The following is a 14,552-nucleotide window of genomic DNA, read 5'->3' as shown; positions in this document are numbered from 1 at the left end:
CACAAACCACTTAGGCTATAAGAGGGATAAACATTTTAGATCATCAGACAATGTAATAACACAGAAATACATATATCCACAGACAAAACAACTAAAGTAATAAAAAATGTAAATAAGTACAACTAAAGTGAGGATTAGTCAGAAATCTGTAATGTTTTATAAATACTCTGAGCTTCTTTTGCTATTATAGCACGTTTCACAAATTAATAACTCACTAAAAAAACTAAATCAAATTTAAACAATTGTACAACATTCACACTTTTATTCTTCCATTAAAACTCCAACTTTCACACCATAATAAATGAAAAGAGGCAAGTAATGTTCCCTTTCAGATATCCAAATTTGAAATTATTCCCAAAACATTCATGAAATAAAATTTTATTTGTATGTTTTATTGTAATGATGATCAAATGATCCAATATTTCACCAGAAAAATCAAAGATTAGAGAAAAAGTCCAAAAACTGAAAACAGATTTGTGTATCAGAACTTTGTTTTTTCTTCTTTCCTCTCCCATTAATCATCTCACGACCCCTCAGATTTATCTGGTGACCCTTTGGAGGGGCCCGACCCCTAGGTTGGGAACCAGTGGACTAAACTAGCTAACTGTATATAAAGTAGTTGAAACTAGCTCCACCTCCAGCAGCTACAACAGTAACATGCTGCTCTAACACTGATGCTACACTATTAATAATCTAATGATGTCATATACAATAATATATCAGTCAGAGGGACCAAACCACTACTTTTACTGCAATACTTTAACTACATCAAGCTCATAATACTTAAGTACTTTTACTGTAGTAGGATTTTTCATAGATAAATAGACAGAGTACTTTATTAATCCCAAAGGGAAATTAAATTATTACAGCAGCCACTTGACATAAACTAAAACACAAAAACTGTTTAATTTGTATAACAGTGCCACCTGAGACTGTCCAGGCTGCTCACCCTCCTCCTTCTCCTTCACACATTTACAGAAAGCCCAATGAAAAGTAAACATTACACTTTATATTGCCTGATGGTTGCATCAGTTATCTGCTATTTCCAAACCCGACTGGCTCCACCGCCCAGATGTTTGTGAGGTCCAGAGTTTGCTTCATAAAATCACTGACGGCTAACATCAGAGGCTTCACTCACTGGCTAACGACGCAGCACCGCCACTTTTAGCGTTTCTATGACTTTAATCCGGTTAAATTCAACTTTTCTGCATCGAACGAAGAGCTGAAGATGAACCTGTGCAGCGGGAAGACTTTCCTGTTTACATCTGAATCTGTTGGAGAAGGACACGCCGGTACTGTGTTAACTGTCCTGTATGAGTTTACTGTGTACATTGCAGGAACATATCTGGGCATGTGCAAACCTGTAAATCAATACATAGACTCACCTTATTAGGATCACCTGGTCAATATATTGCATTACAACAGGTCTGTCATAAATTCTACTTTTACGAAGCTCATACATTTTCAGTTTTTGTTGACATTCTCAGAAAGGTGATAATTCTGCTTTAGGTCTATTATTGAGGTCATAGCGGGTGGTGGTAGTGTACCGGAGTGCGTTATATGACTGGTGTTGCTAATATTTTGCCCCTCTCATGTATGTTAATGGATTGGACAGTAGAATTATCACCTTTCTGACAATGTCAACAAACACTGAAAATGTATAAGCTTTGTAAAAGTAGAATTTATGGCAGAGCTGTTGTATTGAATCGCATTAGATTGCACAGGTGTTCCTAATAAAGTGGCTGATGAGTGTAAGTTCATGGCCGTAGCATTGGAAAACTGAGGTCTTGTGTCCTAGTCCCCTGCCCCTCCAACCCCTGTTACACTGTATTTGGTGACTCATCATATTCTGTGGCCTGTGTTGGACGAAGCACTAAGATCCTTTACTTGAGTAAAAGTATCAATACCATGCCACACGATTACAAGAAAAACCCTGCATTTAAAATCCTACTTAAGTAAGAGTATAGATGCATTACCAGCTAAATTTACTTAAACTACTAAAGTAAAAGTACTAATTTTGCAGAAAACATTAATTTACTTTAGTACTTTAAGTAGGATTTTAAATGCAGTTTTTTTCTTGTTATGGAGTATTTTTACATTGTAGTATTGATACTTTTATTTAAGTATCTGAGTATTTCCTCCGTCACTACAGGTCACAGATCTGATGGGTCACCAAATATGGTTACTTAAGCTGCAGCTGATGATTTTAACTGTTTTCTCCAAGCTTTATAAAACTACAGATCCCCAAAATCCTGAAAGATTATACTTTTTTATCTTGATTATTGTATGGTTTTACATCACTTTTCAAACTGGGAAGTGACTTTTTATTATCTTGTGTGCACAAGTTTTTATCCTGCAATACGTATAAACTCCCCAAACTCCCTGAAAAAATACATGACCTCAGTGCCCTCATTGGTGCAATAGCCATGCCTGCATTGTTAATAATCTCTGACCTCAAAAATGTTATATTTTTGGTTATGTATAGAGTTCCCTGTCTCTGTTTTCTACTTTTTTTTTTATATCTGTGGTGCAAAATGACAGAATGACTTTGACTTTGTGTTCACAGATAAAATGTGTGATCAAATCAGTGATGCTGTACTTGATGCATACCTGAGACAAGACCCGGACTCTAGAGTGGCCTGTGGTAAGTGTTTTATTATATTGATGTTATCATATTACTCTATTTAAGGTTAAAGTTTTTATTAGACAAAAAGTCCCACTCCACTCAAAATGTGTTTGTTCACTGTGCCTTTTTTTTAAATCAAATTTGAGGCTTTTGATTAATATCTTACACTGCACTGTTACTTTTACTCTCCTGTTTTATCTGTCTTATTCTATTTTAGCTTTTTTTCCAATTTAACACTCTTTAATTGTATTTAAATGTCTTTTTATATTGCCTTGTGTTGCTTTTACATTCCGTCTTGATGCCTTTTATGTTTTATGTAAAGCATATTGAATTCAGTTCTCAGTTTTAAACATGTACCTACGAGCAGGATTTGTGAAATCAGAACTAGTTTGGAGCCAGTCGTGGTCCAGTCTGCAACTTACACAAGTGTGATGAGGAAGCTTGAAGCCTCTAGTACACCAACACTGAGAATGAACTTTAGCAGTTGTCCAGGAGTTAAACTTGGAAAACAATGAAAAATATCAACCTATTCATAGATTCTGGATTTTTCAACAAGGGAGAAGGAATTTTAATTAGGTAATTGAACTTTTTTATGGAAAACCCATATCAGACTACATCATCACAAGTTATTATTTCAAGAGTATAAGAGTGCAGAGTATTTTTATATGTAAAGACATGAAAAATGTCTTTAAGCTTGTTTTTGTTCTTGTTTTTTTTGACAAAATTCTGTCAAATAACTGATTGAAGCAACTATTGGAACAACTAAAAAATTTTTAGGCTTCACAGGAGTGCACATAACCTTAACAGATATCACTTACCTAGTGGCTCAGAAAAGACAAAGACATTGATTTTAAAGAGACGTATCATGCACATTTCCAGGTCTATATTTATATTCTGGGGCTCTACTTGAATATCTTTGCATGGTTTACAGTTAAGAACTCCTTATTTATCTTATAGTGGCCCTTTATGCAGCCCCTCGGTTCAGCCTCTGTCTGAAACAGGCCGTTTTAGCTCCTATCTCTATAAGGCCCCCCTCCCGATGAGCCTACTCTGTTCTGATTGGCCAGCTTCAGCAGACTTCCACCGGCTTCAGAGGCTACGTCAACATCCGTACATGTTTGAGTACGCAAATCCAATCTGAAATATGTGGCTGGACAACACGAACGACCCGTAGAACAACCTTAGCAACAAAGACTGCAGAACGGATGGCTGCTTGTGGGCATGTGCAAACAATATAAGGTCATCACGAGGAGGAAGTAGAATTAACTTAGCAAATAAAGTGCCAGAGCAGCCTAAAGCCCTGGAATTTGACTTGCAGGGAGCATTTTTACATGTTTAACATCTGACATCTTAACAGAAAGCATGATATTAACACATGACATGACTTTAACATTAAATTTAGTCTTTTTAAAAAAAAAGAAATTCCCCTCTTTTATTATTCTCTATGATGCTACTTTAGACTTGGTCATGAAAAAAGGTACACAGTAATTGATTATTTTATTAAATATAGACAATACAGGGAATATTCAAATTAAATTAATAAGAGAAACAATAAAACAGTTTATTCTACATGATATACAAACAGTATACAGCGCTGGAGGTATATTCTTGGCTAATAAAACATAATATCTTGTAACAGAATGTGTGGCGAAGACGGGCATGATTTTATTACTTGGAGAAGTGACATCTAAGGCCAAAGTTGATCTCCAGTCAGTGGTCCGAAATACTGTTCAGAAGATTGGCTATGATCACTCTTCAAAAGGTACAGCATGGTTGAATTCAGTAGTCTCATTTCATAACTTAAGTTTGTGCAGAATTGTCTCAGGAAATTAAGTCAATTATTCAAAGGCTGTTGCTGGTTTTGTCCCAACTGTGATCTGTAGGTTTCGACTATAAGACCTGCAGTGTGCTTCTGGCGCTGGAGCCGCAGTGTGTGGAGATATCAGACTGTGTGTTTGAAGGCAGGGAGCAGGAGGACGTCGGTGCAGGAGACCAGGTTCGGTTCTAGTTTTAATTGTTTACTTTGTTTATTTGGATCTTTTTTAGCTCAAGGCTTTTCTCATATAGTCCATATTAAAATCACAATCACGTAGCACACACATGCACATGCATACACGTCATATATGCATTAATCTCTGTAAACAGACATATGTATATGAATGCAGAATCTGTAGGCAACGGGATAAGATTTTGGTACCGGAAGCGTTCTGGTGTCCGTTTGTAGTCCGAGCAGTATTGACCAATCACATTTGAGCAGGCTTTGGTTGCATGCAGGTAAACAGTCTATGCGGAGAGGAAAAGAGACAGAATGCATTGGCCAAAATGCAATCTCAGAACCTATCGGCTTTCATCTGATGACGATTTAGCTTTTTATTCAATTTTTTTTAATAGTATCTGCATTCATATGCATATATCTGTTTATAGAGATTAGCCGAAATGTCGTCTACACCGTCTCAAGTTGCTAATTGGACTATAAACAATGACTAGTGCATGGAAGAGGAAGTCTTGGCCTGGATATCCGTTATCTGGATATCTGCTGGCTCCACTGGAAACCCTGAAATATTAGCCGTTGCCCCTAGAGGCTGATTCTTCATCAGACAGATAGCCAATGATTGATTGATTATATATACATATGATTATAAATGTATGCACCACGTACATTTCCTTTGGCATCAATATGTATAAAGCCTCGCCAGCAGTTTCACAGGTATTTTGACATAAATGAAAGTATTGGACAAATTAAAATTTTGACCTGATGATGGCGCTAGATGAAAAGTGAGAGGTTCACCAAAGTTATTACCATTAATCCTAAAGGTGCCGCCGTGGCATCCGGCTACTTCCGATCCTACCAGCCGCAGCTGTCCATCTAGTACAATCTCATCGTGCTGCTAAATACAGCAGGGTGTGACTTAACTAGTATCATAAATGTTGTTTATTGTCTCAAACTGGATAATCAAACTTTGAAGCAGATGTTTTTCTGATGCCGTTTCTTTCCTTTTCATTAATCTGTCTGTTCTCTGCTGGTGAAGAGGTGTATCACTCAGGAAACTCAGTTACCAGTAAAACAGTTCCTGTACCGTTTCCCAAATGAGATATTCCTTCGCTGTAGTTTCTGTTGGTGCCATGGTCACACAGCGAGTCACAACAGCAGGTTGAAAGAGTTGAACCATCATAAACTCCAACAGCAGCAACAAAAACCTGTGCCCATTCAAGAGAACGCCAGCTGCCCTTCCTCTCAGCCGACGACACAGCTTCTGTCGTGTTTACATTAAAAACAATGGAGGCGTCACCGGCAACCGCTCACTGTCTGAAAACACCTTAACGGGGACATAAATGTCTGTGTCAAATTTCATGGCAGTTGATTCAGTAGTCGTTCAGACATTTCACTGAAAACCACAAATGTCAACCTTGTGGTGCCACTAGAGGAAAAAGTCAGGGGATCACAAAGTCGGTAGGATTCATCCTCTGGGAGCCACGAATGTCTGTATATAGTTTCATGGTGATCCATCATACAGTTGTTGAGACAAAGTGATGGAACAACTCGCTGCTAGCGTGGCTAAAAACAATAGTACAAACGTCTTTTACGGGCACTCTTTTTATGTTTACCCATCTTTTTTTTTAACAATTTTATTTACTTCCTGTCATTTATCTGACTGCTTCAGGGTCTGATGTTTGGCTATGCCACAGATGAAACCGAGGAGTGTATGCCCTTGACTATCCTTTTGGCTCATAAACTCAACTATAAGATTAAGGAGCTGTCACGCACAGGAGAGTGTCCTTGGATACAACCAGACTCCAAATCTCAGGTGAGCCACTTCGGAATAAAGTTGGGGGGATTTTAAAAACATACTGTACCTCCACTCTGCTGTTAGCTTTAATATTGTGGAGCCAAGAGTTCACTTTTAACAAGGTTCCCTTCTTTTCTGCAGGTCACAGTGGAGTATCAAAACAACATGGGAGCCATGGAGCCACTGCGTGTTCATACTGTGGTCATCTCAGTACAGCATAGTCCGAACATCAGTCTGGAGGAGATCAGATGTAATCTGATGGAGAAGGTGGTGAAGGTCGTCATTCCTGCCAAATACTTGGATGACAAGACCGTCTACCATCTACTGCCAAGTAGGAAGTTCCTCATCGGAGGCCCACAGGTTAGAAAGGACTAAACCACGTTGTCTCTTGTAGGTGAACATGCGTGAGCTGTCTCTGATGTTGTCGTGTCACCAGGGTGATGCGGGACTCACGGGGCGTAAAATCATAGTGGATACGTATGGAGGATGGGGCGCACACGGAGGAGGGGCTTTCTCTGGAAAGGACTGCTCCAAAATGGATCGCTCCGGGACTTACGCGGCACGCTGGGTGGCCAAGTCTTTGGTCAAAGCCGGACTGTGCAGGAGAGCCCTCGTTCAGGTGAGGAAGTTTAGAATTTAAAACTTGCACCTCTACTTGTATTATGTATGTATCCAAAGCATGATATATCTTATTCCTCTGTGCTGTAGACCTCCATTGTTGGACCAAAAACTATTAAAAACACATCAGTTAGCCACACCGCTAGTCTGGGTGACATGTTGCTTCATCCCTGAAGACGATGGTTGCTGTAGCTCATTCAGAAACGGCTTCAAAGAGTAAAAACAGGAGTGAGGTTCCTAGTATGAACTGCGGTTCCGTTTACAGAGCTTCGCTAGCTTATTGTGCTACATTACGCAGTAATTTGTACTGAAGTTCTTTGACAAATTTACAATGTAGTACAAAGTCAAGAGGTTGTGATATGTAGCACAACAAACTAGCGATGTAACGACTCAGAACTTCGGAACCCAAAAGCACGACCTCAGAGACAGGAGCAGAGTCCAATATTCTTTAATCAGTCCAAAAAAACAAGCAGGGGTCACAAACTAGGCAGACAACTCCAAGGGACTAGGCAAATCTCAAGACCGGGAAACAGGCAGGATCTCAGGTAACAGGTGAGCAAACAGGTAGATAAAGAAATGCTGGAAAGCTAGGCAAACACACTAGACAATCTGGCAAGGAGCATGTGAATGTGGACCAGTATATATAAGGAGTGACTGATGAGCTTAATGGGATCCAGGTGAGGTGAGATGGGTAGGGAAACTCAGGTGAGGGGAATGAGGTGATTACAGGGCAGATGGGTGTGGCAGGATCTGCAATGACAGGAGAGTTAGAGATCAGGCAGGTGAACAACATGAAAAATAGTCACTAAGATGATGAACCCGTGACAAGCGAAGCTCCGTACACAGAGCCGCGTTTCCGTGCATGAGCAGTTGTGTCTGCTGTAAAAGGAACCTTACTCCTCAGGATTACTATCTTATCGCTAGTTTTACTCTTTGTTGACATTGCAAAACAAGCTTGATTTTTTTTTTTCCTCAGAAAATTACAAGTGTAACAACATGATGCAGTTTCCCTCCACAGCCCCAGTCTGCCACCAAGTCACACAATAAAACTCTTGTCAAACTGATCACCAAAGCATTGATCTTAGAGTCTGACAAACATTTGCATTATTTATTAAACTGCCATAAATACACAGTAACAGTGTGAACTGTAGAGCTGCAACAATTAATCGATTGGTCGATCTGCAAAATATCAATAATCGAATTGCTTTAGTCACCTTTTTAAGCAAAAATGTCAGAAATTCTCCTGTTTCAGCTTCTCAGATATAAAGATTTGTTGCTTTTCTTTGTCATACATGATAGTAAATAGAATATTTGGGGTTTTGGACTGTTGGTCTGATAAAACAAAACATTTGAAGACATAACAGACAAATTGATTGAACAATTAATCAAGAAAATAATCGTCAGATTAATCGATAATAAAAATAATCGCTACTTGTAGCCCCAGTGAGCTGTTCTACCTTAAAACAGACTTTTCTTCATCACCAGCATCTGTGGAAAAACTATTCACCACCTCGTTAAAATCCAGGGTTCTGACCAGACCGCTAGATGCAATTAGCAAATAATGCACTCGCTGATTCCTTTTCAGGATATTGAACATTTTCCACCCATTACTTTAGTTATTCATGCAGTTTATAGTACAAAAACAACCCTCTTGTTGATCTTCCCTTAAGCTCTCAGTCACTCTTGCTTGTTTTCAGCTCTGTGCGTACACTTCTCATGATGACGTCGCTCAGAAACCTGTCTATAACGAATGAGAACATGTATGTCTTGTCTGTTATGCCCTGTAGATCTCCTACGCTATCGGTGTGAGCCATCCGCTGTCCATCTCAGTGTTTCACTACGGCACGTCGAACAGAGACGAAGACGAGCTGCTGCAAATCGTACAAAAGAACTTTGACCTGAGGCCTGGAGTCATTGTGAAGTATGTGTAGCTACGTATAAGAAGATTACATGAGGCTTTGTATTTCTGTCTGTATCTGTAAATATAATATTGACTGTGTTTCTTTTTGGGGTTTTTTTTTACAGAGAGCTGGATTTGAAGCGACCAATTTACCAAGCAACTGCCTGCTATGGTCACTTTGGCAGAGACGAGTTTCCCTGGGAGAAACCAAAGAATCTGGTGTATTGAGTTTTGTGAGGTTTAAATAATCAGTCATAAAATGATCAAGAATTGTCTCATTTGAGTGACAGACTCTACATTTAGATTATGTGTATATAACTGTGTAACTGACGACATACATGTCTTTTCTCTATTATCTGTAATAAACTGTAAAGGCAGTGGTCTTCATTGATGAATGAATTTTTATTTCTCTTTAATGTTATGTCCTTTTTTATAAGAGAAACTGTAACTATAAACAATAATTATGCAATAAATGTGAAATGTTATGAATATCGTGGAATAACTCACACATTGTCACGTTTATAAAATAATGAATTTTAGTAACAAGTTATAACAAATATTCTGTGATAAAAAAGGTGGTTTAGTGGGTTAAGTACCCACTCATTATATTTGAGTTTCTAGTTCTTAATTTGTAAAAATTCTTAATAAATTAGACTCTTAACAATTTTTTAACTGACAAAAAATACTTAATTTAGCATTGGCATATTAGATTCTTTCTTAAAAACTCTAATGAGCGCATTTTCCATAATCCACTTCCAAATAACAACGCTTTCAAAGAAATGTAAAAATGAACAGCAACTACTTTTAGGAAATTGTTTGAAAAACTACATATGAAACTACAACTCAACCAATTTGACTTTGTTCCTTCATTTTTCTCATAATTTGTACCAAATTGCACATTTTCTGTAAAATGGATAGATAGATAGATAGATAGATAGATAGATAGATAGATAGATAGATAGATGGAGTATTTTATTAATCTCAAAGAGAAATTAAAGTGTTACAGCAGCCACTTGACATCAATAAGGTAAAAGAAACAAATTAAAGGATAAATTATATACTGTAAAAAATAATAAGTATATAACCTTAACTATAATTCACTATTTGCTGAGTATATGCTGTTCAATGATGTTAATATGCTATAGTATAGTAGACTGTATATTAGTACAAGTCAGATTAATATTAAGGTAGTAAGGTGCAGGATTGTCCACGGATGTTAGAATGTCCTAAAAGATAACCGTTAAATACCTGCAAATTACTCTAAATATCCATGAAATTTATTTTACACTACACTTTACATTACACCTGTCCTTAAATCACTGCCCCGCCTTCCTGTGTGTCAAAGGATAGAGTTTAAAATCCTATCACTAGTTTATAGAGCTCTAAATGATCTCAGACCCAAACACATTCATGATTTGTACGTTACGAAGCGCTCAGAACCCTTAGGTCAGCTGGGACAGGTTTACTCAGTGTTCCCAGAGTCAAAACCAAGAGGGGTGAAGCAGCTTTTAGTTTTTATGTTTCCCACCTGTGGAACAAGCTTCCTGATCACCTAATCTGCTAAATCTGTCAGTTCATTCAAATGAGCACTTAAAACATTATCGTTTACTGCAACTTCACACTAAATTAATTACACAATTTCTTTTTCATCTTTAACTACCCTATTTATTTGCTTGTTTTGTCTTTATTGTCTTTTAAATGCAATTTTAATGTATTTTTGTCTTCTTGCTTTTAATATCTTTGAAATGCAATCATGGAATCTTATTTTCAATGTATTTCTATGCCCTTGTAAAGCACTTTGAATTGTTTTGTGTCTCTGAAAGGTGCTGTATAAATAAAATTGCCTTGCCTCAAGTAAACCTGTACCTTAAAATTGCACTTAAGTACAGTACTTGAGTAAATGTACTTAATTGTATTCCACCACTGCGTGAATATTTGTACTTAAGTAGCAGGATTTTTTACGTATAATGGAGTATTTATGCAGTATAGTACTGTTAATTTTACTTCAGTACTTCTTTCACTACTGGCTGAAACCTGCTATAACTGTCACAGCCGCTGGATGGCGCTGCGGGTCACACAATGTTTTTCATGAGGCAGGAAAACGATGGAAAATACACCTGAAGGTAAGAAATTTACAGCTTAACAGGAAAGAAAACAACATGTTGAGACGTTTATAACCTCCCCGACAACAGCAGGAGACAGCAGAAAACACACTGGTACATTTACAGCATGTGTATTTTACAGTCGAGGAAGATAAACAAAAGCTAAAGTTTGCACCAATCACAAACCGCGAGACAAACACGCCGTGATGTCACAGAGGATCTGATTGGCTGAGAGAGGAAACACAGACGGAGGGCTGGCTGTGATGTGTGCTGCACATCCCTTGGAAAGTTTGCGAGTTTTTAAATGAGTCTTTCAGCGACAGGCTCGCCGCAAAATGCTGCTGCACTCGAGATATTTGGATTATTTGTCGCTTGAGCCGAAGTGAGCTGGATGAAAGTGAAACCTGGAAGCGTCGCGGTTCCCTGGCAGGAGAAGAAGAAGAAGAAGAGCAGCCAGGGTGTGTCTGCACATTCACAAATCAGACTTTTAATTCTAGTTTCAACTTTTTTTGTGGAGGGTTGTTGTTGTTGTTGTTTTTTTAAGTGAAAGTGGAGAGAAAGTTGTCTGCAAGCATGCTGGGGAATGGTGGAGTTTACGCAACCAAGAGGAGGAAGAAGCCCGCTCAAAAACAGTAAGTTGAAATGCTTTTAAAAACTTTATTTATTTTTTACTGCGAGATGTATCACCGCAGGCTATGAAATATACTGTACTTAAATCGCCAAACAGGCTTGAATGCTGCTCGCTGTCAATGGATCAATCACTCATCATCAACGTAATCATTACGGTGTTATTGTTATTATTATTATTATTGTTGAGTAGCACCTCTCTATTACATCCACCTCGTGTTTCTACAGAGACATGACTCTCTGCGATAGTATGATATGTGATTTCCGGATAGAGGGGCAGGTATATTTCGCCTTCAGCAAATGCTGTCACGCACGTAATGACGTCAGCAGTAGATAAGGTGAGTCGGGCAGGTGATGGTGGCTGCGGAGCTCATTATGATGGCTACATGGGGGCAAAACAGTAACTAAGTACATGTACTCAAGTACAGTTTTGTGGTACTTGTGCTTTACTTGAGTATTTCCATGTGATGCTACTTTATACTTCCACTCCACTACATTTCAGAGGGAAATATTGTACTTTCTACTCCACTACATTTATTTTACAGTTTTAGTTACTTTTCAGATGAAGATTTGACACAATGGATAATATAACAAGCTTTTAAAATACAATACATTGTGGTTTCCAACCTTTTTTGGCTTCTGACGTCTTATAAAAAGCAGTGTGTAGTCGGGGTCACATTTCACATGTCTATGAGTTGTTAACAGCTCCACCAAATAGTGATTTTTCCCTCTAAACTTCTCACATGCTTTCATTTCAATAAATGTTCAAATGATCGAATATTTCAGTAAAAATCAAAGATTAGAGAAAAAGTCCAAAAACTGAAAACAGATTTGTGTATCAGAACTTTGTTTTTTCTTCTTTCCTCTCCCATTAATCATCTCACGACCCCTCAGATTTATCTGCTGACCCTTTGGAGGGGACGGACCCCTAGGTTGGGAACCAGTGGACTAAACTAGCTAACTGTATATAAAGTAGTGTAAACTAGCTCCACCTCCAGCAGCTACAACAGTAACATGCTGCTCTAACACTGATGCTTCACTATTAATAATCTAATGATGTCATATATAATAATATATCAGTCAGAGGGACCAAACCACTACTTTTACTGCAATACTTTAACTACATCAAGCTCATAATACTTATGTACTTTTACTGTAGTAGGATTTTTCATGCAGGAAATGTAATGGAGTACTTATACATTGCTTATTGGTACTTTTACTTAAGTAAAGGCTCTAAATACTTCTTCCACAACTTGACTTATCTTTATCTATGGATGTTTTTATCTGTTACTTCATTTTGTAGGTAATTGCATGATTATTATTATTGATTAATCTCTGGAGTATCTTTTTTTTTTCTATAAAATGTCAGAACATAGTGAATAATAGCCCAAGAGGATGTGTTGCATATTTCATCCACCAAAGAGTCCAAAATCAAGACACTAGTTTAGTTTACTGTCATGTGCGACCAAAACAAAACATCAACTCCTCTCATTTAAGAAGCTGAAACCAGCATGTTTGGCGTTTTCTTGGAAAGTAGCTGAAATTGACGGACTATCAAAATAGTTGCAGAGTATTTTTCTGTCAGTTGATTAAATTGATTAATGAACTTGCTTCAGCAGTAATCCAAATATGTAAAATAGTGAAGCCATATTATGTAATCTATTTCATTTTAAGACAGCTACACGTCTGGAAAAGCACATGTAGGTTTGTTTTTATGTTTCTAATAAGATTACTTCTGCTGCACAGTGTTTACCATCTTCACATATGATTAAAAATAAAACGGTTGTTCGTACAGCACTCCATAAAATTGAAATTAGGGTTATAGAGATGAATCCATCCATTCTGCATTTTAAACAAATTGCTGCAGATTTCACAGTGTGATTGCAGATAAACAGCTCATTCACAGTTTTTTTTTTTTTTTTTGTAAAAAAAGTCAGAATTGTGTAAACGGCGTCAGGATTCCTGCTGTAATTATTAGGAATTTATTCAGAGCTAGAGGCTCACAGTGCAGGGAACCGTTTTTAATTACTAGGATTATTATTAAAGTTATAGATCCATAGTTCTGAGAATCTTGGTGTTATTGCAACAACTTGACTCGACAGATAACTCAAGACAAGTCTCACCAACTTCTCTGAAAACAAAGACGCCATCATAACAAGCCTTTTCGCACTTTGGCTTCTGAACTTGGAAAGAAATTAAAAAACTTATATGGCGTGGCCTGTTTGACAGTGTAAGAAGGAGACGTGTGCCAAATTACCACCCAAGACACATTAGCTGCTTGTGTAACCTGACTCAGCCGGCCTGGCGGTTCTGGCTCTGGATCCGAGTCAAAGAATTTTTGTTTACCGCAGCGATCATCAGCCAAAAGCTTAACAGCAGAGTCATAACAAACAAGTTTCCAGCAAGCTTCTCCATTAGTTTTATGAGTGAAATCTGTGTACTGTATGTAGCGGTCTGTTGAAAGTTAAACAATCCAGGTTCAAGACACACACACAAAAAAAAAAGCTTTGCAAATGTTTGATGGAGTAAATGAATTCAATATGTTTGTCAGATATTAAAGGATCACTCCGCCTATTTTCAGCTTTCTCTCTAAACGAGGGATATAGTGTGAACAGCAACAGTTGTTAATGTTCTCTGTGTCTCAGGGACGCAGCTGCAAAATCTGTTGTTCTTCCGGCACCGTTTGACGCGTACAGTGACGTAGTTTAGGGAAGGAAAAGAAGAACTACAGACTATTTCAGCTTGGATTTATAGTCTCCGTCTCTGATTTTCTGTAGCGGTGCCTTCAAAGACAGTTCCAAAAACACTCCGTCTACCGTGTTACACTAGCGACAGGGAGAAACACACACTAAAATATCATACTACTAAACACTTAAATATCAGCATATTTG

General features: G+C 37.9%; 2 protein-coding genes across 2 annotated transcripts in view; both read left to right on the top strand.

Annotated features, from left to right (window-relative positions):
* Nucleotides 1–948: 948 nt before the first annotated feature.
* On the top strand, nucleotides 949–9,421 carry mat2al (methionine adenosyltransferase II, alpha-like). Its single transcript, XM_067574792.1, has 9 exons — nucleotides 949–1,292; nucleotides 2,567–2,644; nucleotides 4,266–4,388; nucleotides 4,510–4,622; nucleotides 6,289–6,432; nucleotides 6,556–6,774; nucleotides 6,851–7,033; nucleotides 8,820–8,953; nucleotides 9,058–9,421. The coding sequence occupies exons 1-9, from the start codon at nucleotides 1,229–1,231 to the stop codon at nucleotides 9,158–9,160; spliced, it is 1,161 nt and encodes a 386-aa protein (XP_067430893.1). The 5' UTR covers nucleotides 949–1,228; the 3' UTR covers nucleotides 9,161–9,421.
* A 1,845-nt stretch (nucleotides 9,422–11,266) lies between these two features.
* The window catches only part of LOC137171055 (aryl hydrocarbon receptor-like), a 36,020-nt gene continuing 32,734 nt past the window's right edge, over nucleotides 11,267–14,552 (top strand). The window contains exon 1 of the mRNA XM_067574789.1: nucleotides 11,267–11,666. Within this exon, the coding sequence (XP_067430890.1) occupies nucleotides 11,608–11,666 (59 nt within the window). The 5' untranslated portion in view covers nucleotides 11,267–11,607. The remainder of the gene's footprint in view (nucleotides 11,667–14,552) is intronic.

Source organism: Thunnus thynnus, chromosome 19 (genome assembly GCF_963924715.1).
Source record: "Thunnus thynnus chromosome 19, fThuThy2.1, whole genome shotgun sequence".
NCBI classification, from domain to species: domain Eukaryota; kingdom Metazoa; phylum Chordata; class Actinopteri; order Scombriformes; family Scombridae; genus Thunnus; species Thunnus thynnus.
The sequence above is the reverse complement of the archived record's forward strand: the minus strand, read 5'-3'. Positions and strand labels throughout refer to the sequence as shown.

Bases quoted from the DNA above. Each gene is read 5' to 3' on its own strand.
- mat2al (XM_067574792.1), top strand. From the start codon at position 1,229: ATGAACCTGTGCAGCGGGAAGACTTTCCTGTTTACATCTGAATCTGTT. The intron at 6,433-6,555 runs GTGAGCCACTTC...TCTTTTCTGCAG, and splicing joins AACCAGACTCCAAATCTCAG to GTCACAGTGGAGTATCAAAA. The intron at 7,034-8,819 runs GTGAGGAAGTTT...TATGCCCTGTAG, and splicing joins GCAGGAGAGCCCTCGTTCAG to ATCTCCTACGCTATCGGTGT.